This window comes from Lytechinus variegatus, chromosome 13, assembly GCF_018143015.1.
Source record: "Lytechinus variegatus isolate NC3 chromosome 13, Lvar_3.0, whole genome shotgun sequence".
NCBI classification, from domain to species: Eukaryota; Metazoa; Echinodermata; class Echinoidea; order Temnopleuroida; family Toxopneustidae; genus Lytechinus; species Lytechinus variegatus.
In genome coordinates, this window is record NC_054752.1 from 10,637,176 (window position 1) to 10,658,427 (window position 21,252).

The 21,252-nt window shown below is 35.9% G+C and overlaps 1 protein-coding gene across 2 annotated transcripts; it reads left to right on the forward strand.

The window, feature by feature from the left end:
• Positions 1 to 5,993: 5,993 nt before the first annotated feature.
• LOC121426257 (transformation/transcription domain-associated protein-like) lies at positions 5,994 to 21,120 on the forward strand. Of its 2 annotated transcripts, none has more exons than XM_041622494.1 (12): positions 5,994 to 6,128; positions 10,712 to 10,833; positions 13,736 to 13,785; positions 14,340 to 14,450; positions 15,116 to 15,304; positions 16,329 to 16,385; positions 17,032 to 17,166; positions 17,850 to 18,016; positions 18,526 to 18,622; positions 19,815 to 19,953; positions 20,098 to 20,176; positions 20,943 to 21,120. In XM_041622494.1, exons 2-12 carry the CDS (start codon positions 10,746 to 10,748, stop codon positions 21,103 to 21,105), a joined length of 1,275 nt encoding a protein of 424 aa, XP_041478428.1. In that variant the 5' UTR covers positions 5,994 to 6,128; positions 10,712 to 10,745; the 3' UTR covers positions 21,106 to 21,120. The 2 variants fall into 2 exon arrangements, with proteins under 2 accessions (XP_041478428.1, XP_041478426.1); XM_041622492.1 differs by lacking the exon at positions 20,943 to 21,120 and adding an exon at positions 20,480 to 20,774.
• Positions 21,121 to 21,252: the final 132 nt, after the last annotated feature.

Consider the following 21,252-nt stretch of genomic DNA (forward strand, 5'->3'; position numbering starts at 1 on the left):
GTTGGACTAAAATAGCAGGGTGCTACATAAGCACTTGCCCGATTGCCCGAGGCAAGTAATAGAGTCGGGCAAGTGTTTTGAAGTAAAAGACCAAAAATACTTGCTCGAATTGGGCAAGCAAAATTCTTACGGTAGAATTACCAAAATGATATGATATTGACCCTAATTTTGGTCATGGCAGGTAGATCAGTTCATGTCAAAAGAGAGTAAAAGGTCAATTTATAAAACTGCAAATCTTTCTATTGAAGAGGTAAACCTTTTTTTTTAAAGGATTGTTTCGGGCAAGTGAAATAGATTTTGGGGCAAGTACATTCCAACTATTTGAAAATTTACTTGCCCGACTGGGCAAGTGCTTGTACAGTAGCACCCTGTAATAGTGCACCAGATTACTTGTTTCTTTGAAGAAAGAAGTTATAAGAGATTGTTTCCATCAGACATATCAATGCAATGGACAGTTAGAGTGTTTAGTGTTGTGTGATACATGTGCATTTCAAAGTGAATTGAGGCTCAATACATGTAGATGAGACATATTATTGATAAACAAAGCTACATGTACATGTGTTGCTCAAACTACCATAATATGTCTTGTACAGTATAACAACACAAATTAATGACTATGAAATATTAAAAGTACTTTAAGAATATCACACTATCAATTTTTTTTTTCAGTTCTGAGTGATTTACCTTAAATACACTTGAAATTAAAAAGAAATTCTGAATGGGCAGTGTGTACCTGAAAGTAATTGTCTTAGATTAAATTAGTTCAGAATGTATGATCAGGAAAAAAAAGATTACATGAATGCAAATCATTTGTGTGAATGTATCAACTCTTCTCATGTAATGTCTGAAGGTGTAAGACTGTAAATCAGGCTTTTATAAATTTTCAAACCTATTTAATAACAATAATTAACAATATCCTTATTGATATTTAAGGCAAGATAAGGAACTTAAGGAAGTAAGCTTAATAGTACGGACCAAATATAAAAAAGAATTTTGTGTGTGCTATGTATGTTGCAGGAAGTAAATTTGGCTGAATATCTATTTTTCAATGCATTTGGCACTGCAAGTGCACTGTTGATGGATCAGAATCAAAATGCTCCTCAAACTTTAAACTCTAAACTTGTTGTGATAAGTCTAAAAAAAAATGGTTACAGTAGTAGACTGTGCTTAAGTCGCCTTTTGGAAGTTGAATAACTACCTAAGTGAGTCAAAGTATCTTAGTCATACCAGGCTCCCGTAACACAAAGGTTAGCGATTAATTGTACCTTTGATTTTTATGCTTGATTGTGCATTGTAGTTGATGCAATTAAATAAAAATATAGGCAAACATGTGTTACTTATGTAAAGTTACGTCCTGGTTTCCCGTTTCATAAAGACTTGATCTGATAATTACTGCACAATTTTGTAATTTTTTTATACTTAACAAATTCACTCTCAATCAAATGGAAGGATTTCAGTAGCTATAAATTGTTATTGCCAATTTGTTATAACAACATGAAACAGGCTCTTTATGTTAATTCAAGAGCTAGCCTCAATGTTTGTGGTTTTTTTCTACAGTGTACAATGAGGCTCTCTTTCTTTGCTGCTTCCTCGGAAACTCAAATACCTTGCTTTCTCACCTTTTATTTATTAACACATCCATTATCTGAAAACTATTCACATTATGATGTGTTGTTTTTTTACTATGATGAGTATTGTGTGTTTGTAAACAAATTTTTGGCATTACTCCTGTGTTTAAGATCGCATGCTTGATCTGAAATGAAAAACATAAGTCAGAAAAAAATTGGAACCAGTGGCATTCAAACCTGTCATCTATTGCTTGCCGGTCAGCGATGTAACCACCAAGCTATTCTGGTTCACGGGCAAGTCGCGATTAACTGGAATTCAAATACCCTTGATCCTCTCCTTTCTGACTCATTATGCAAATGCAGTCCACCGTGGACAATAGATAGTAGATAAAGAGGTTTTAATAATTTAAGAAATTATAATTTGTAAACAAATTTTTGGCATTACTCCCATGTGTTTAAGATCGCATGCTCGATCTGAAATTATCATTTCACGTCGAGCATGCGAGCTTAAACACAAAGAAGACAAAAATTTCTGATCGAGCATGTGATCTTAAACACAGGAGCAATGCCAATTTTTTTTTACAAATTATAATTTCTCTGATTAAAGCCTCATTATTTACTGAGTATTGCATGTGTTGTGTGTATTTAACTTTCGACAGACCCTTTGCAGTCATCATGCAGCCATTTAGAAGCCAAAACCATTACACGTACCTTACTGGTGGTGATCAGCAGCTGGCGCGTCTCTGACACTCCATTTACACATTTTCATATATCCTCTGAAGGAGGGTGCTATAATATGCATATGGTCTGTTGTATGGCCGTATGCTACCAAATATCAACTTGCTGTAATATATGAGGCAATTATCATGTCAGTCTATTACATTCAATCAGAAAAGGAATATAGGTAGTTGATTTTGCATTTTCTATATTTTTGTAGAATTCAATCAGAGGCTTAGATCTTCTGATGTTTTATACCCAAACCTTTCATTACAACTCTTCATGTAATCATTGCAAGGCTCGACATTAGCGGTGGCCCGGTGGCCCGGGGCCACCAAAAATTCATCTCGGGCAACCATTATTGAAAAAATGTTAAGTTTTGGTGGCCCGAATCGGGCAACCAATAATTTTCAAAGTAGCGCAATTTTTCTCCCGATTTTGCATGCATTTATCAACTTTCTACAGTTCAAATTGCAAGTCAATTCGTCATGCGCCTTTTTTGTTAATCTACACACAAATACACACACACAAAGATTGCACAGTCATGACAGTATGTAGGCCTATGTCTGGCTGAGCTTTGCATGCGTGAAACCAGTGCAGCTGGCTGTGCGCTAGCAGACTATTCAGACTCAGGGAGCTGCGATGCAAAATGTTACTGCTAAGAAATCTTCCCCAGAACTTTGAAAATCTACGTCAAAGTCACATTTTACACCAATGAAATGCCCTTCTACAGTCCATATTACTGAAACCTGATAATTTGCAAGCATTAAAAGGAGGAATTATGACCTCTCTTTTGACTCAAAAAGACCGATTTCCAAATGCATTAATACACATAGGTGAGTACATCACAGTCCCACATGTGCATTTGTATGTATGTTGATATTTGGTTTATTTTCGAAGCTGTCTTGAATAGACAGCTTCTTTCTTTCTTGTTTATAAATGACTTCTTAAACCACTCTTAAGGAAGTAAATACTTTGGGAAGGCATTTTATTGATATGAAATGTGAATTTTTCCATCATTTTGTCAAATATAGGGAAGGAATTTTCTCACTGTTTTTTCCAGATAACTTGCCGTTTTCTTATTTTTTTCTGTCATTTTTTTTTTAGTGATAAAACCATTTATACCCCTTCCCATTGAATATGCCTGATTAAAGAACATGTTTCTACTGAATAATAATAATTTCCCCCATTTTTTCTGATAATTTTGTCTTATTCATTTTTCTTACATTTTCTTTTGTTTTTTTTTTCTCAATTTTTTTTTCTTTTTTTTTTTTCTTCATTTTTTATTTGTATATTTCACTTATTCATTTTTACAATTTTTTTTTCAATATACTATTCTAAAAATTATTTTTATTTCCCCCTTTTATACATTGTTCTAATTCTGCAGCATATTTTCTGTGATTTTCTCCTGCTATAATATGCTGGAAAAGAGAAAATAAACTGGATTTGGGGCCTGCATAATCTAGGTTTTACGATCAAAAAGGAAGGAAAAATCATTGTTTTGTAAATCAATCTGAGTTTGCTTTATGCACTATTTATTTACTTTACCATTATGAGTGTGTGTCTATATGGAGATTAAAAGTCCACACATCCTGGGAGCAATACAATTCTTTTATTCTCTTTCAATCATTTCATATTCACAATGATAGAACAATTTATATATTACCACAAAATAAGCAAAGTAAAATAACAGCAAGCACGATTTACATACAAGATGTACAAAGAATAGTGGTACGTGGTAGTGACTGCAGAATATTTCAGTTTGTTTTATTCATTTTTAATTAATGTTTTTCTTTATATTTTTCGGGCCACCAAACTTTACTAATGGGCCACCAAAAAAAATTATTTGAAGGTTTTGGTGGCCCGAACGGGCCACCACCAAAAAAAGTTAATGTGGAGCCTTGAATCATTGTGACTCATTATTTTACTACATGTATATAGTATTAGATGATTCAATTGTTTGTGAATGGAATTGTAATAAAAATATGAAATGGAAATGATTTTAACAATTTTCAGGAGCTTCATTCGAGCGTTGTCACCCCCCCCTCCAGCTCCATAGTGCTAAGTGTAGATTAGGCAAATTTCCCCTTCCCTGTTAAAGGGGTACTCCAGGCTGAAGATAATATGATTTGAACAGATAAAGAAAAATCAGGCAAACAAAACAACTTAAAATTTGATCAAAATCGGGCATGGAATAACAAAGTTATGACCGTTTAAAGATTTGCTTGATTTCGGTGAAACGGTTCTATGCATGTCTTCATGAATATTCAATTAGCAAAGACTTTAGCCCCTTGAAACAATCCAGTTGCTCCCTACATGCACCCGGCCACCATGGCAAGCCATTGATGTTATAATTCTTCTTCGTGAAGGCATGTTTTTGAGTGATTTCAGGTTTAGTGTTAACCTTTTGGTGTTGGTGTTGCCTATTAGAGTAGTCTGCGATCACAGACTCAAATAAAAAAAACCTTTTTAACATATATACCATGGCTAGATTTAAGAGACAATTTAATCTTTGTGTTGAATGAGAAGTAGTAAAAAAACGTGTATGAATCTAGTCTTCTACATCAGACTTTGCATTATTCCCTATGCAACAACCTTTCAAGGGTTTGTGCTTAATTGGGACTAGTTTAAGGCCAATTTAAGCCACCTTCATGACCATGTATTCCACCAGGTCGAGCTGCCCTTTTTTTTAGCTGGGGAAGGCAATCAGTTGTGCCATGATCAAACACCAACACTGATATTCAAATTGCTCATCTTTTAACGAAAAGAGAAAGATGTTAAATTCACTAATGTATTCATGACTTTTTTTCATATAAAAAGTTTGATGATCATGGCATGTAAGATGAAAAGGAAGAGGCCGGGGGAAGAGGGGAGAAAGAGATGGAGTGTCAAGACAAAAGCAGATGGAGCGAGGAAATATATATGAAAGGGTGGAATAGTAAACATGGGAAAATCAAAAGTGAGACGAGAGAGAGCTAGGGGGGGGGGGAGCTAATTAAGGGAGGGGGAACAGATAGGCCTATATATAGGGAGCCGTGATCATGAGTTAAGAGTGTATGAATTGAGGATGGTCTGCTTGCTATGCATATAACAAGTGACTGTTATTGATTGTATTTATTCCTACCAGCCAGTCTGCTCTGTGCAATAAAACAAAAATATAAATGAGGGTCCCGATTCGTTATGCATGACATTTTTTTGTAATCTTTTACTTGAAATTGCTCTGAAAAATTGACCATTTTATATAAAACGTATAATTTTTGGATAGATTTTGACATGCGCCTTTTCATTCCTTTACCCCCTTTTCAGTGGTCCATCGTAAGACAGGGGTAAATCAAATAATATATTTTCTGTTATTATATCTCTATCCCACACCTCCAAAGTAAATATCAGAGCAAAGAAAAACTTATTGTCACTCCACTGCACCCATGCACTCGCTGAAATTCGTTGACTGCACCCCCCCCCCCAATCGTGATGGATTCAATGAAAACAAAAACGTTACAAGATTTTGTAGATAGAGTAAAAACTAACAACCTTAATAAAAATTTCTAATCACTAGACATAATATATTATTTAATAATGAATTATTAAAATAATTTTTTTACAGATTTTTGTAACTGTAGCGGCTATAATGTTTTTGCCAAATAATTTATTTAAATATACATAATGTGAAAGAGCCTGTTAGAATAGTTAGATTTGACTAGCTCTATACATTGGTTGTGTTGATCGAAGGAATGCACGCGCGGAACTCATCACCATCTCATTTTCTGAAGGACTTTCTATCTCAGGGAGACATTGAAAACGATATGGAGCGTATGTAGTTGAAATATTAATGCTTCAATATTGGTAAGAACCGACGCCAAGATTGAGATGATACGTAGAACTGTTTATTCTTACGGGGTTTATTGGCACGAATACTGAGCAGTGCAGTGCGGCGCAAGCCCGTGCCCGTGTTGTGTGTATTTGGACGCGGCCAGCGGCTACAGTGTGGAGATGCAACCGGCGCTAATGCAGTTATTTCGCACCGGACTAGCCTGGAGGAGTCTGGGAGTAAAAATCATAGTACTATCGACTTATCGTACCTTTATTCCCTAACACCTGGCGTTGGGATCTATAGGGTCCCACACACCGAAGGAAAAGGCAACTATACAAATGCACCAAACTGCTAGTTATGTCAATGAATCTCAGCTTAACACTTCTGATTTCTGTACATGGGTAAAAATATTGGGGTAATCCTCTGTTTTAGGGGTCCAAATTATTTTAGGTTGCTAACTTCAGGCAAAAGTCACAAATGCACTTACAATGAGAATAAGTCGTCCGCAAGCTACAAGGCCGTGAACGTACGAGCGCGCTCGATCGCCTATCGGCCTGGCTGGTCAATTGACTGCTCTCCCGGGGAGTCAAGGCGAAAGGTGGGGGGGGGGGTCCAATAGATACATATATATTGCTATATATCACCTCCTCTGTTTGAGGGGATTTTATTAAGTGTGGCATTGGGGGGTACATTTTAGGGCATAATGATGACATTGGTAGCAAGGAGAAGGGGTGGTGGCAAGAGGGGATGAACTGCTCCATTATTAAGGGGCGCAGGCACAAGGGGGGGGTACAATAGATACATATATATTGCTATATATCACCTCCTCTGTTTGAGGGGATTGTGCCTTGTGCCTAGTCTTGAGGACGCAATGATGATGATTTTTTTAGATACCGGTATGTCATATATTTCTTCATCATTGACGTCTTGACACTCTCCATAGTGCCTTCAGCGAACGACCAAAACAAAGATGGATTCCCCCCAAAATCCATCCTTTTAAACCGAAGTGAAGAGCATTCATTCAATTTTATTAATTCTTACACCTTCCTACGCCTAATGCGTAGGAAGGTTTTAAATATTACTATTTAAAAATGTAAAAAAATGAAGATTTCTTACCTAACTGATGCCGCGTAGACCCCTCGTTCAACATGTAAACAACGGAAATACAATAGCGTCGACCCTTGAACCGCTTATGTATGACGTACTTCCTGAAAGCAATGCCGTCTCAACGAACAATTTAGAGATAAAAAATCTTATTTAACAAATATTAAAATTTATTTCGTGATCATAAATAATTTTAAGGGTCCGACATGACCAGTAATAAAAACCATTGTTGGGCCAAAAGGCAATAACTTTTCCAGAAATGATCAAATTCACTGCAAACCATTCCCCCCCCCCCGATAAATTATGTGATTCACACACAGAATACACACAGAATGAATCGCACGTAATTGCTACTAGAGCAGATACAGTGTACATACATGTATGTAGCTAGCCAGCCACACAACTCACGTGGTAAATTCTTTACTGGCTGCGCGAACGAAGCCTGGCTAAACTCTGGCAGAAATCTCTCACAGAACTGTCAAAATTTGCGGTTCATACTCATGATAGGCTCTTATAATGTCCATATTTCCTAAAAATTGGAGTAACTCTGTCATTTGTAAGCAGTAAAAGGATAAATTTTCACTTTTGTTTGGTTCAAACATATCGGGTTTCGGGTGATATCGTCTGAATACAAGTTAGCCCCACATATGCATTTATGTGTGTGTTGATACACTTGGTTTCTGACTTTCTTTCGTAGCTGTTTTAATTGAGCCAAAAAGAAATTGATAAATTATTTATGATGATAGTTTTAGCTTTCTTCCTCTGTTTTCTTCCTATCTTTCTTTCCTTCTTTCATTTCAATCTTTCTTTGTTTCTTCCCTAATTTTTTTTACTATCTTTCTTTTTTATTTTCCCTTTTTTCTTTAATTCGTTCTTTCATTCTTTCTATCCTTTTAAAAATATTTTTCTCTATTTACTTTTTTCTCTCTCTCTCTCTCTCTCTTTCTTTCTTTCTTTCATTCTTTCTTTCTTCCTTCCTTCCTTCCTTTTTGATATTTTTCTTTCTTTAATTCTTGAGTCCATCCATCCTATATTCATCTCTTCTTCCTTTCTTTCCTTTCTTTTACCCTTTTCTTTCCTTCATTCTTCGTTCTTTGTTTCTTTCTTCCTTCCACCCATCATTTATTTACCTTTTTTATTTCTTTTCTTTGTCTCTCAGTCTTTCTTTTTTTTCTTCCTTTCATCTATTCTTTTACCTTTTCTTTTTTTATATTGCTTGCGTATTTCCTTCCTTCCCTTTATTTATTTCTTTCCTTCTATCTATCATTTTACCTTTCCTTTATTTCTTCCTTAATTCCTTTCTTCCTTCTTTCAATCCTTCCTTCCTCTCCTTTCTTTTGTCCTTTCCATCTCTCCTTTAACCCTTTCTTTTTTATTGCTTCTTCTTTCTTTCCTTTACTACTTTCTGGATTTGTTCTTTCTTTCTGTATTGCTTGCTTCATTTCTTTTTTCTTTTCTTTCTTTCTTTCTTTCTTTCTTATTTTTGTTCCTTCTTTATTGCTTCCTTTCCTTCTTTAGTTCTTTCTTTTTCCTTCCTTCACATCTATCCTTTCTTTACCTTTTCTTTTTTTTTACTTCCTTCCTTTTTTTTTCTTTCTTTTTCTCCCTTTCCTTCATTCCTTCCTTTCTCTTATTTTTTTCTTTCTTGTCCTTCCTTTCTTTCCTTATTCGTTTCTGTCTTGATTTCTTTTTGTCCTTCATTCCTTCATTTCATGGGGGGGGGGTAACGAAAGGCTAGACAAATAAACTTGCACATTTTTTTAATGTTTTCTTTATTTTTTGGGACCAGTAGATTTTAGGTTCGGACCAGTAAAAATTTGAAAAACTGGGTATCTACTGGTCCGACATGAATAGGTTGGACCAGTAGAAAAAATGGGTTAGTGTGGAGCCCTGACTTATGGTTAAAAAACATCGCAGAAATGCGATGAAGAAAGAAAAGTAGAAGAGAGTTTACTCACATTTGTTGACATCGCCTTCTTTGATCCATTGTTAATGCAACCTAGTTACGTGACGCGTATAGAGGGCGGCAAAATCATGAGCGGTGCTAGATTAAAAAGTGCTAAAATGTCCTGCTTCAACCACTGAACTGAAAATACGTATTTCTAGTTCAGTGGTTGCCACAGGCAAATCTTTTGGTTTCTAACTTCATGCTTCAGTCTGTAGAAAAATTACGGTGAAACCTAGCAAAGGCAAAGCAATGTCTGATTGAGAATTTGAACAATAACGTCAAGATTTGAGCTGAAATACAGCTGTTCCAGATCGCGATATTTGGGAAAGCCAATGGGCGTACATGTATTGTTTGATCTCAAATGGCGAAATGTGACTGAAAAGGACTGAGAGACTTGCCATGACAAATGTAAACAAGTTCCAGGGAAATTTTCTCAGTGAAGCGAAGTCGGCCGATGTGAAACTGCATTAGCGCTGAGCATGCCAAGTAATCTGCTCAAACGAGTCAAAGTCTGCCATGTAATGCTTCTAAAAAAAATTTTTTTTCTCACATACTGTGTGACTAAATGAATTTTGCATAATGTTGTTTGTTGAAATAGATCTATATTGTCTATTTTAATTGCAATGTTAATGTCTCAGATTGATTAGACTCAAACGTTAGTCTGTAGCTGTCTAGATATTCAGTGACTAGTGTTAGTCTTTAGATCTATTTTCAACTTCCATCTCAATTTAAATCCTGATTATGCAATTTGGTGGATTTTAGTGGTGATTTGATTTTGAGCTGCCATGAGGGCAAAATCGCCTGTTACCTTCATGTATCATTTTCTACGCTGTTTGAAATGAAACAGGATGATATTGATAATATTGGACTAAACTTAGCAATCATAATTCATGGAAATATGCAACCTTTAGATAAATTTTCACATAAATTGTGATTGCTAGTTTTAGTTCATACAGGTATCAAATGTACATCAAAGACCAAATCGAGACCTTGAACAACATTGACATGCCATGCCACCCACAACTCCTTTGAATTCTGAAGATTTTGAAAGGTTTTACACAATATGTGTCTCCACTTCTGAATATTTGTGGCATTTTATAATGATATCTCTCACCTAATCACCTATCATACATGAAAAATGGCTTATTATCTCTAACTTCTTCAAATCGTTGGCTTCTCACCAGAAGGGACTTGGGGTGATTTTTACAATTTACAATTATTATTATTTTTTTTTCAAATATTGAAAGATTACACTTTCGGTTGTCCAATAATGGATGTTTTTTTTTAGATTTCAAGTATCAGCAAATTAAAAGGGCATGATAAAGATTTCGTGATAGTTATGAGTCCCTTGTGAGTAGCCAACAAAATAACAGCACTGTCAACAAACAGGAATCTAAAGGGAAAGCGGTCTTTAGAAATGAAAGTCCTTAAGCATTAAAAATTTTTTTTTTAGGTCCATGATGTTGAGATTTGATGAAGAAGGATGCCCGTGCCTACAGGATCGTCAGACCCTACATCAGTAATGGATAAATAAGTCCTTAATCGTTAAATTTTTTTCTGTAGGTCCATGATGTTGAAAGAGATTTGATGAAGAAGGATGCCCGTGCCTACAGGATCGTCAGACCCAACATCAGTAATGAATAAATATCGCAACAATGTCACTGTCCTTGCAGACTCAAGATCGAGTAAGCAGTCTCCCTCTTCATTTTAATTTTGTTTTTGGTTGCTCTGGCGACAATTCCTACGCTCTGTGGAGCGTCATGACCCAGTGGAATAGTCTCCGGACTCTGAAACAGAGGGTCGTGGGTTCGATTCCCAGCCATGGCGTAATTTCCTTCAGCAAGGAATTCATCCACAGTGTGCTGCACTCTACCCAGGTGAGGTAAATGGGTACCGGCAGGAAGCAATTCCTCAAAAAGCTGTGTGCACCTGAATAGGTAGCCTAGTTTAGCCGGGTAATAATAGCAGGGCCCAGCTGGGATAACAGTTTTCGGAACTGAAGTGGCTACTCTGGGTAGATATCAGAGCTGCCAAGTAGTACTGATTTTCAGTATTTAGTACTGAAAATAGAGAAGAATACTGATGGTCTCATGCAAAATACTGATTTCTTAAGTTTCAGTTTATGTGTTGTCCTATGGTATTCCTGTGAATATACTAATTTCCTCACCAAAATACTGATTTTCAGCCTTGAAAATACTGAAATTTTCTTGTTCAGGTTGGCAGCTCTAAAATATACTGTTATTAATATTATTACTCTAAAATACACTGCATTAATCAAATGACCAACTTTAACCCTTGGTTTATCAAGTAAACCTAACCCTACATCTTGGAGAAAATTTAGTCCAGAGCAATTGTATGAGCCAATGTTGTGTCACCTAATTAAGATATGAAGCTCTTTCTTTATTTTGCAGTGTGCTTTTAGTGTTTTCATCCTTATTGAGTAAAATACTAAACTACCCTTTGCATTATACATGTTCTACTCCCTGGGGAGCATTTCCTGCAATTTCCAACCTATGTTATACCATCTGGCATGGCGTTTCTTGACGCATGCTTACTCTTAGGAAGTCTCTAGGGAACAAAAATATTTTGTTTACTGAACATTTTGTTCTGTGCTTTTAGCATTTCAAGTGAGTAAAAAAAATGTAAGCTAATATGTAAATGTCAAAATTCATGGAACATGGAAGATAAATCAACATTTTAATTTGCATTCTATACCATCTGACAATACATGTAGAACCATTATCTTTAATACTCCTTAAGTAGTGATTATGCTCTTCCAAAAGACTGACTATATATCAGTTCCTTGATTTGTTCCAAAGAAATGAAATTCATATCGGTGCTTCAAAGTTTTTGCATGTATGTCATTTTTAGAAAAAAGTCACATTGGGTATTGTCATATCCAACCAGACATAGTGATTAGACCACTCTTTATTGCCCTGGATTTGCTGGGCTACCATTTATGATGGGGGGATTTAAAGCTACGCACTTCGTTTTCAAAGGATAAAAACTATGCCAATTTCAGTATTTGAACAAATTATCTTTCACTAATTTGTGGCAAATATTGTAAAGATCATAAACCATAGAAGAAAATTGCGCAAAATTCACGTTATACTAAATTCCCGCCGTATTTTCCGACCCCCTCTTGATTTTGCTTAGATTTTGCCACCCGATGTAGAAGGGGTCGTAAAGCTATGCACTCGATTTATCATGCAAAAAAATAGTATTTCCTGTGCCTCAGTTTCTAAAATATATACACATTATTATAGAATATATGAAATTAAAGTGAATATACCTCTGAAATTCCAAACAGTTCTTGGTTTTCTGTGCATTTAGAGATTTATTGCAGCCTTTGTTGAAAAAATGAATAGAAATTGTTCGTCACTCTGCAGTCACAGTTCCACATACAGAGTGCGCATTTGCCATTGAAAATTGCCTGCGCGATGAGCGGTGCATAGCTTTAGGACCCGCGCAGCTTTAGGACCCCCGACCATACAGTGCTTATTTTATTCACAGAATTCCTTGCTACTGACTCCTATAGGCCCATTTACACCTGGGTGGAGAGTGGCATTTATAGATTCATGCCTTGGCCTTATAAAGCCGTCATTGCCAGGGTGGGATTAAAAGAAATTTGCAGAATGATGATACGACTATGAGGAGAACCAAGTTGAAAGTATCTCCACTGTTGCCTGATGTATCAAAGATTGATTGTTCCTTGGTTTATTTTTCTACTAGGAACAATCAAGTTTTGATATTGGCAAATACTTGTGGAGTTCTTTGATAAACACTTGGGATGTTTCTAAAAGCTGAAAAGATCTGACTGCAATCATCAGCCACAAACTGGGTAGTGTGCTTAGAAATAGCCTTGCTTGAATATCATGAGAGAGAGGAATTGACCACTACACATAACCTGAAGGGCAAGTTAATGAGTGGTATTCTGATAGGAATGCTTTAGTTAGACCACATTTTTAGGGAGTGCCAAGAAAAATCATTCTTATCCTGCTGCAAAAATGTTATAAAAAAAATTTGTGAGTCGTGAAAGGGGAAGAAAATATGAACAAAATAAAAACATGAATTTTAATGAAATAATCGATACTTTAAAATTTCCTCAAATATGGGGGAGAAATTTTTTAAAGTTAAGACTAGGGTTAAACCTAGGTTTAATTATCAGAATATCACTCACAGGCCCATATTCTGAAGTCGGGTATAACTTAAACTCAGGTTTAAAGTTGTGGTTTAGGTATGGATAGCAAATTGTTACATAAATCACTAAGAGATATCATATTTCAGCTCATCTGGCTCTCAAATCATTCAAAATTGTTTAAGAAATATAGATGGTTTTCTTCACCATCGATGAATCAGGAAAGGGCACAGTAAACATAAAAAACATACAGCTTAATAAAAAAAAAACTTTTGGCTTTCTATAATTTTAGCACAGAGGTCTAAGTTAAACCTGACTTTAGAATACGGCCATAGTTTTCAGCAAGTATAATGATATGTTGATATGATTGGAAAATTTGTATTTCACATGTTTTGTTTGAGGGTACTTTATTCAAAATTTTCTTCATGTATTTTCCCTTCATATTTTAGCTGATGAAACCCGGTTGAAAGCTGCTCAGGAGATTAGTGAAAATTTTGAGGTAAGACTGCATTTGCCACAATTACTCTTCTCTTTAAACCAATATTTTAACAGTAGAAGGTGAACTTTGACCCAAAACACTGTGTGCATTCCATGTCATGTTGAGATAGAATGATGTAGTAAATGTTTCGTAAAGAGTTTCCAACAGTGACAACAATTTATGACTCAAATGATTTTTAAAATACATAAGTTGATAAAATGTTGATTTTTCATGATGCTAACACTTATGCGCCATTTTGTGCCTTCTGACAAAATTTTCATTTTTAATCAGTGAATTTTTATGTTCTTAATCGCAATATGGAAAGATAAGCGTTAATTGAAACAGCTTTTATTTATAGGAATGGCACAACCCCTGGAAATATATATATATATTTTTTTGAAGTATTTTGTTTTCCTTTTTGCTTATTACATGTATATTCTGTGTGTGAATACTAGCCTTCATGAGAACAGAAAAACTGCATTAATAGTGTCTCCTAATGGAGACACACATGTATAACGTAAAGGGATTTCCGTAGTTATGCTATTCATTTGTCATTTTCTGTACCCCTTTTTCAGGTGATCATCTCGTCATCTCAGTACCATAGCTTCCTGGAGACGGCTATCCCACAATTCCTGAGAGTCTTGAAAGATGAGAAGCCTCAATTCATTGCTGAATCACCACTCCAGGTATGGTGGCTTTCATCTTTGTGTTGGATGGAAAGCATAGATTTTTGTTTTAAACAATTGTTTTGAGTTGAAAATTTTCCGATCGGCATGATCATGATAATGCCAACCATTACAATGTCATCACGTTACAATAGCAGACCTGCCAACCAGTACGATTTTACTCGTATTAGTACGATTGCAAATTCAAATACGAGTATACAATTTTTCCTTATTTTGATACGATTTTCTATAGAAATCATAATGATCTACGTCTTTTTTAGTGTTTCTGGAATAACATAATTATTCTAGCATATATGGCATTCGGTAGTATGTTGCACTCAGATTGTAGTGCTCTTGTAGCTTCCTTGTGAGTGTTTTTGTACGCAGTGTATGTGATATCATGCTTCATATCTCCACTCACTCCTCTTGAGCGTGCGCTCACAACACAACTGCAGTACAGGTAAAAGACAATGATATAAGACAGGTAAAATGCAATGATATCATACACACCATTAGGACTTTCATCTTTGGTGGAAGGAAAAAAAAAACAGTGCAGTAAGGTATACAATATATGATATGTAAAAATCATGCTATATTCGCCTTGAACTGTTGCCTTCTCTGTTGGGTCAGGATTAAAAAAAAGTTGATTATTTGATGGAATGCCACTGAATTTATATCGTTGACAGCACCTGCGGAAGCTTCTGCTGGAGTTGCTCCATCGGATGCCGACCAACGAGCAGCTGAGGCAGTTTGTCAGGCAGATCCTGGAGCTGATGTTCACTCTCCTTGAAACAGAGAATGAAGAGAATGTCTTGGTCTGTCTGAAGATCATCATCGAGCTTCACAAGTATTACAGACCAACCATGCAGCCAGAGGTAAGCGAGACCATTGCATAAAACTTCACCAAAAATGTAATGTAATTTTGTTATTAAAGAGAAATTCCAGTAGTTGCAGTAAACACTGATTTCATGAGAAAGTCTGTAAAACAATTCTTAATTGTCAGTATATCATCGAGGATCTAGATCTGGTATAGTAACATTAACTGAACTTTGTGAATCTTGAAATCTACGCTGAAAAAGTTCACACCGAAGATCCCCAACACAGATAAGCGCACATGGGACAATGTATAATTATTGCTTAGAGCGTCGGGCCCGACGCTCTACCCGAATCCTGTGCTTATTTGCTGATTTCTCAGCAATTACACAATTTCATCCAGAAACCTTTTGCACATGCGTTTTATTTATACAAACAGACACTTTGGTGGTCATTTCATTGGATTCTGTACGAACTCGTTTTGATATCGTTACCAAAACTAGCATTTACCTTTAATGGCAATTGCCATGATGGTTACAGGCTTCAACACCCAAAAAAGGTTTCAAAGGTTTCTGTTGTACATTAGTTGCATTTGATGGCAATGTTAACAAACATTGGTAACTTTTATGAAGCAGGGCATGCTAAAGATAGAATGGAAAGATGAAATAGTGACGTAAAAATGAAAAATGAAAGGGTGGCAACAAGAAGAAACAAACAAGTCAGAGTGATTAAGACATGATCTTATATTAGCACTTCATCTTAAGTTAAAAAATTTCTATGTCTCGTACCAATGCAGTTATACTTTCAGTAGGGGTGTTATGTGCTGGTGCAATTTTACAAAGGCCTTGGATATTTCTGTGACAAAGCATAACAAACGAAGAAGACATACTGTAAAATGAATGTAGGAAATTACCTGACAAGTCTTCTCCCCGAAAAGAATAAAAAAGCGGAACAGAAAGGGAAATGTATTTCCTCTTCAATACGAAATAGTTTCTTGATGTGATTATATTTTCTCAAAATATCAACAAAAAATATAATTTCAATAATTAATTGTTTTATTCCTATTATTTTCATTTTTTCATATAGGTTCAACACTTCTTGCAGTTTGTCAAGTCTGTTTACAAGGATATTCAAGTCAACATAGTAAGAAAATTCTTGTTTTCACACATTGCTGCTGATGTAAAGTTAAAAGTCCACAAATAACCCAATATTCTTAATCTATAGCAGTAGGGATATTCAGAACTTGTGTATGTAGAATAATGTACATAAGAGCGCAGTTTCATTTGAAAGTTTTCTGTTGAATTATAGTAATACTAATGCTATAAAAAAATTATTTCATCGTACCAATTCATGCTGGTGGGTGTTTCATGAAGCTGTTGGTAAGTTATGAGTTGCTTTACAATGTCTGTTGATCCTTTCTTGTGCCACATAGTGTATCCCTAGATGTTGCTGCCTTAGATCCTTTTTTCGTAAAGTCGTGCGCTAACTTTATGAAGAGCTTTATGAAACACCCGCCGGGGGAGGGGGGGTGCACAAAAATTTGATTATGACTTAGGCATAAAAGGCATGACTGCATTGGTCAGATCACGCCAAGAGGAAGCATACTACTGCGTATTGATTAATAAGATTGCATGTTTCATATCATATATGCTTTGTTATTTCATTGTGACTCTTCACAATAAATCTTTGTGAACCCCCCCCCCCCCCGGTGGCTTTTGCGAGACATGTCACATCTTTTCAGTAATATCTCTCTCTGACTTGTTCCTCCGTCAATCTCGTTTTTTTCCAGAAAACCTATTTTCTTGATGTGATACCGGGTACCCCAGCCCCAGACCCTATGAACATCCAGCTGTTTGTAGATAAGGCTGGTTTCTCATGTCAGACTATCATCACTATACAGCAAGCAGATGGGCAGAAAGTACAGGTAAGTGGATACTGCTCTTCTTTCTGGTTGATATCATCCACACCATCATCAGTGGTGTCATTCACGGCAGCAGCAGCATCACCCTTGGCAACACCACCATCATCATCATTATCCTAATACTCCTCCTCCTCATCATCACCATCATCATCATCATTATCCTCCTACTCCTCATCATTATCATCATCATCACCACCACTACTATCATCATCATCATTATCCTCCTCATCATCACCATCATCATTATCCTCCTCCTCCTCCTCATTATCACCATCATCATCATCATCTTTATCCTCCTACTCATCATTATCATCATCATCACCACCACTACTATCATCATTATCCTCGTCATCATCATCACCAGCACCATTTAATTGAATTTGAAGTTTTACTTTGAAGGAAAACATTGTATATGAATTTCAGAAACAGAGATATGTGAAATCTTGAGATAAAACACACTATGAATATACAACAAAATTAGTTTAGTGTAGATCTTGAGGGATCGAGGCACAGCAAGCTTATTTGAAATTTATTTTCTATACATGTTTAATAGTTGTGTCTATTGTATTACATGCATTTTGCATTTGATTATGTGGAGAAAAATGTAATGAAGAATTTCTTTGAAAAAAAATCTTCTGTTGATATTTACAATTTATTTGTACATTTCTGTTTCATTTTATTTTCAGCAAACAATCTTGCCGAAAGGTGTGAATTCCTTAAAGGTACTTGCTGAGTATCCGATCATAGTGGTTCTTATGTATCAGCTCTATAAGCAGAATGTACACAACGTAGTTGCAGACTTTATACCATTGGTCATGAATACTATAGGATTACAACCCACACAGCAGGCAAGGTAAGAGAGACAACATCAATTCACCAACTGTCTCGTGCTTTCATTTACTTCTTTCTCCTCTGTCTTTCATTCTATCTTTTTCCGCTTTCTATTTTTAAACCTTCCTGCTCTTTTATTCTATTTGTCCGTCTTTCTTTCTCTTCATCTTTACCCCACCCCTCTCTCTTCCTCCCTCTTTTTCATCACCATTTTAATTGCTCCCCTCCCCCATCTCTCTCAGCATGCTCACAATTTCTCTTACCGTTGACATTGTGAGATACCATATTTAGACCTGCAATTAACCTATTAGCCCACACCCTCTCTACACACCCACAAAACACATGGTATCATGTAGATGAATGAATGAATGGATGAATGAATGAATGGATGAATGAATGAATGGATGAATGAATGAACTAATGAAAAGATATTTTTTAAAATAGGCAATTAAAGAAATATTGTGAGGATAATGCGAAAATGAGAGTAAAGCATGTGAACGACTGTATTTCCTTGTTATTTTGTCTACTTAGAGCCTCACCCAATTTCAACAAGGAGATGTATGTGGATTTCATCGCTGCCCAGATCAAGACTCTATCATTCTTGGCCTATATTATCAAGATATATCAGGTAATATCCAGAATAATGCATGGTTGACTTTGCCATTCTGGGCATATCAATAAGATATAGCAGGCAATATAAAGAAATAATGTATGTTCAACTTGATAACATTCTTGGATTAACATCAAGATCTAACAGGTACTATACAGAAGTAACACATGTTTGCCTTTATCATTCTTGGCTCATATCATCAGGATATTTTATACTGGGTAATATAAAGAAATATTGCCTGGTTGCCATTTTCATTCTTGGCATATCATCAAGATATACAAGGTTATATGCAAAAATAGCACCTGCTTGACAATATGAGGAAAAATGCTTGCTTGACTCTTTCCTTCATGGCATATCATGAAGATATACCAGGCAATATAAACAAATATTGCCTGTTTGTCTGTATCATTATTGGCTTATTATCAAAGTATACTTGGTATATAAAGAAATAATGCCTGACTGTTGACTTCAATGCGTTTGGCTAATATCATCAATATATACTAGTTAATACAAAAATAGCACATGTTTGTTTTTATCATTCTTGGCTCATATCAGCGGGATATTGTTCGTCTTAACATTCTTTGCTTATTATTGAGATATACTGGATGATATACAGAAATAATACCTGTTCAACATGAGGCCTTTACATGTATCATGTACAGTAGATATGCATAATGGAGCTTGTTTTCTGCAGACATTTGTTGTGATATGAATTGTCCATCTAACAATAAAGAATAAAAGGTATTAATATAGCTTTATTAAAACAAAAATCTATTCGTAAGTGCACTAGTTACTATTATCAACCAGGCTTTGATGTGTTCAATTATTTAATCCTGCTTGGTATCCCATTCAACCCACCCAGGTTGAGTGCAGCACATTGTGTATAAATATGATTCTATATTGTCTATATTGCATTTTGTTATTTTGAATTGACTAATTTAGGTTTTTTATGCAAGTCAGATTTCATCAAGACCCCTCTCCCCCCAAAAAAAAAATTGTCACAGTGCGAAATCTATATTTTTAGACATTAAACATTAAATACATCATAATGAAATATTACATTGTCTTTAATGAATTATTACTGTAAGGTTTTTGTTATAGATTTGACAAATTCAAATATGGGTACCCCAAAATTATAGATAATTAAGAATATCCACCACTCTGAACCTATATAATAATGATGAATTCCATTTTGTTTTGATATTTTCAGGATTTGGTGAACTCGTATGCCCCACAGATGGTGAAAGGCATGCTGGGACTGTTTGGTAATTGTCCGAGTGAGGTAGCTCATCTGCGTAAAGAACTCTTGATCGCGGCTCGGCATATACTTGGCACCGATCTAAGGAACAGTAAGTCACTATGTAATACACTCCGTAGATGAAGATGTGTATAGTCGTCAAGTCACGTCAATGAATTCACTTTCAGTACATATGTTTGGATTACTGCATATTCATCATTGTATTTCATATGTTTGTTTTTGTTAAATTTTTCAGAGTTTGTTCCGAGTATTGATAAGCTGTTTGAGGAGCATGTTTTGGTTGGCAGTGGATGGACAAGCAAGGAATCCCTGAGGTGAGGAGCTGATTTATTCATTTCCTTTTTTCATTCTGCCTGTTTTCCTTCCATGTTATCATTTTTTAACATTGCTCCCAATATGTTATTCACTTTGGAAGTGACCATCAGTGAAAACAGTATCAATAACTCAATATTTCAAACAGTAATTAAAAGGCAATTCCACCCCAACAAGAAAATGATTTGAAGAAAAAGAGATTTAAAAAAAATCAAACAATCATGATTACATTGAAATTTCTTTGAAATTGGATGTAAAATGATAAAGTTGTGACATTGTAAAATGAATCATTTCTGTCTGTCCAGACCACTAGCCTACATCACCCTGGCTGATCTAGTCCATCATGTCATGCAGCAGATACCATTGCAGCACTTGTCAATGGCAGTTTGTCTCTTCTCAAAGAATGTCTACAAAGAATCCTTCCCTTGTAGCATCCAAGAATTGTTTTTATCCTCCCAGACTGCTAGCATACAGCACACTGTCAGATCTAGTTCATCATGTCATGCAGCAGATACCATTGCAGCACTTGTCAATGGCAGTTCGTCTCTTCTCAAAGAATGTCTACAAAGAATCCTTCCTTTGTAGCATCCATGAATTGTTTCTTATCTTGCCAGACTGCGAGCCTACAGCACCCTGGCTGATCAAGTCCATCACGTCAGGCAGCAGTTACCATTACAGCATTTGTCCATAGCAGTTCATCTCTTCTCAACAAACGTCCACAATGAATCGCTACCTTGTAATATCCATCAATCATTTCTATTCTTACAGACCACTAGCCTACAGCACCCTGGCTGATCTAGTCCATCACGTCAGGCAGCAGTTACCATTACAGCATTTGTCCATGGCAGTTCATCTCTTCTCAAAGAACGTCCACGACGAATCCTTCCCTTGTAGCATCCATGAATTGTTTTTAATCCTCCCAGACTGCTAGCATACAGCACACTGTCAGATCTAGTACATCACGTCAGGCAGTAGTTACCATTACAGCACTTGTCCATAGCAGTTCATCTCTTCTCAAAGAACGTCTACAAAGAATCCTTCCTTTGTAGCATCCATGAATTGTTTCTTATCCTCCTAG

Bases quoted from the DNA above. Each gene is read 5' to 3' on its own strand.
- LOC121426257 (XM_041622492.1), top strand. From the start codon at position 10,746: ATGCCCGTGCCTACAGGATCGTCAGACCCAACATCAGTAATGAATAAA. The intron at 10,834-13,735 runs GTAAGCAGTCTC...TTCATATTTTAG, and splicing joins CCTTGCAGACTCAAGATCGA to CTGATGAAACCCGGTTGAAA. The intron at 18,017-18,525 runs GTAAGAGAGACA...TTGTCTACTTAG, and splicing joins CAACCCACACAGCAGGCAAG to AGCCTCACCCAATTTCAACA.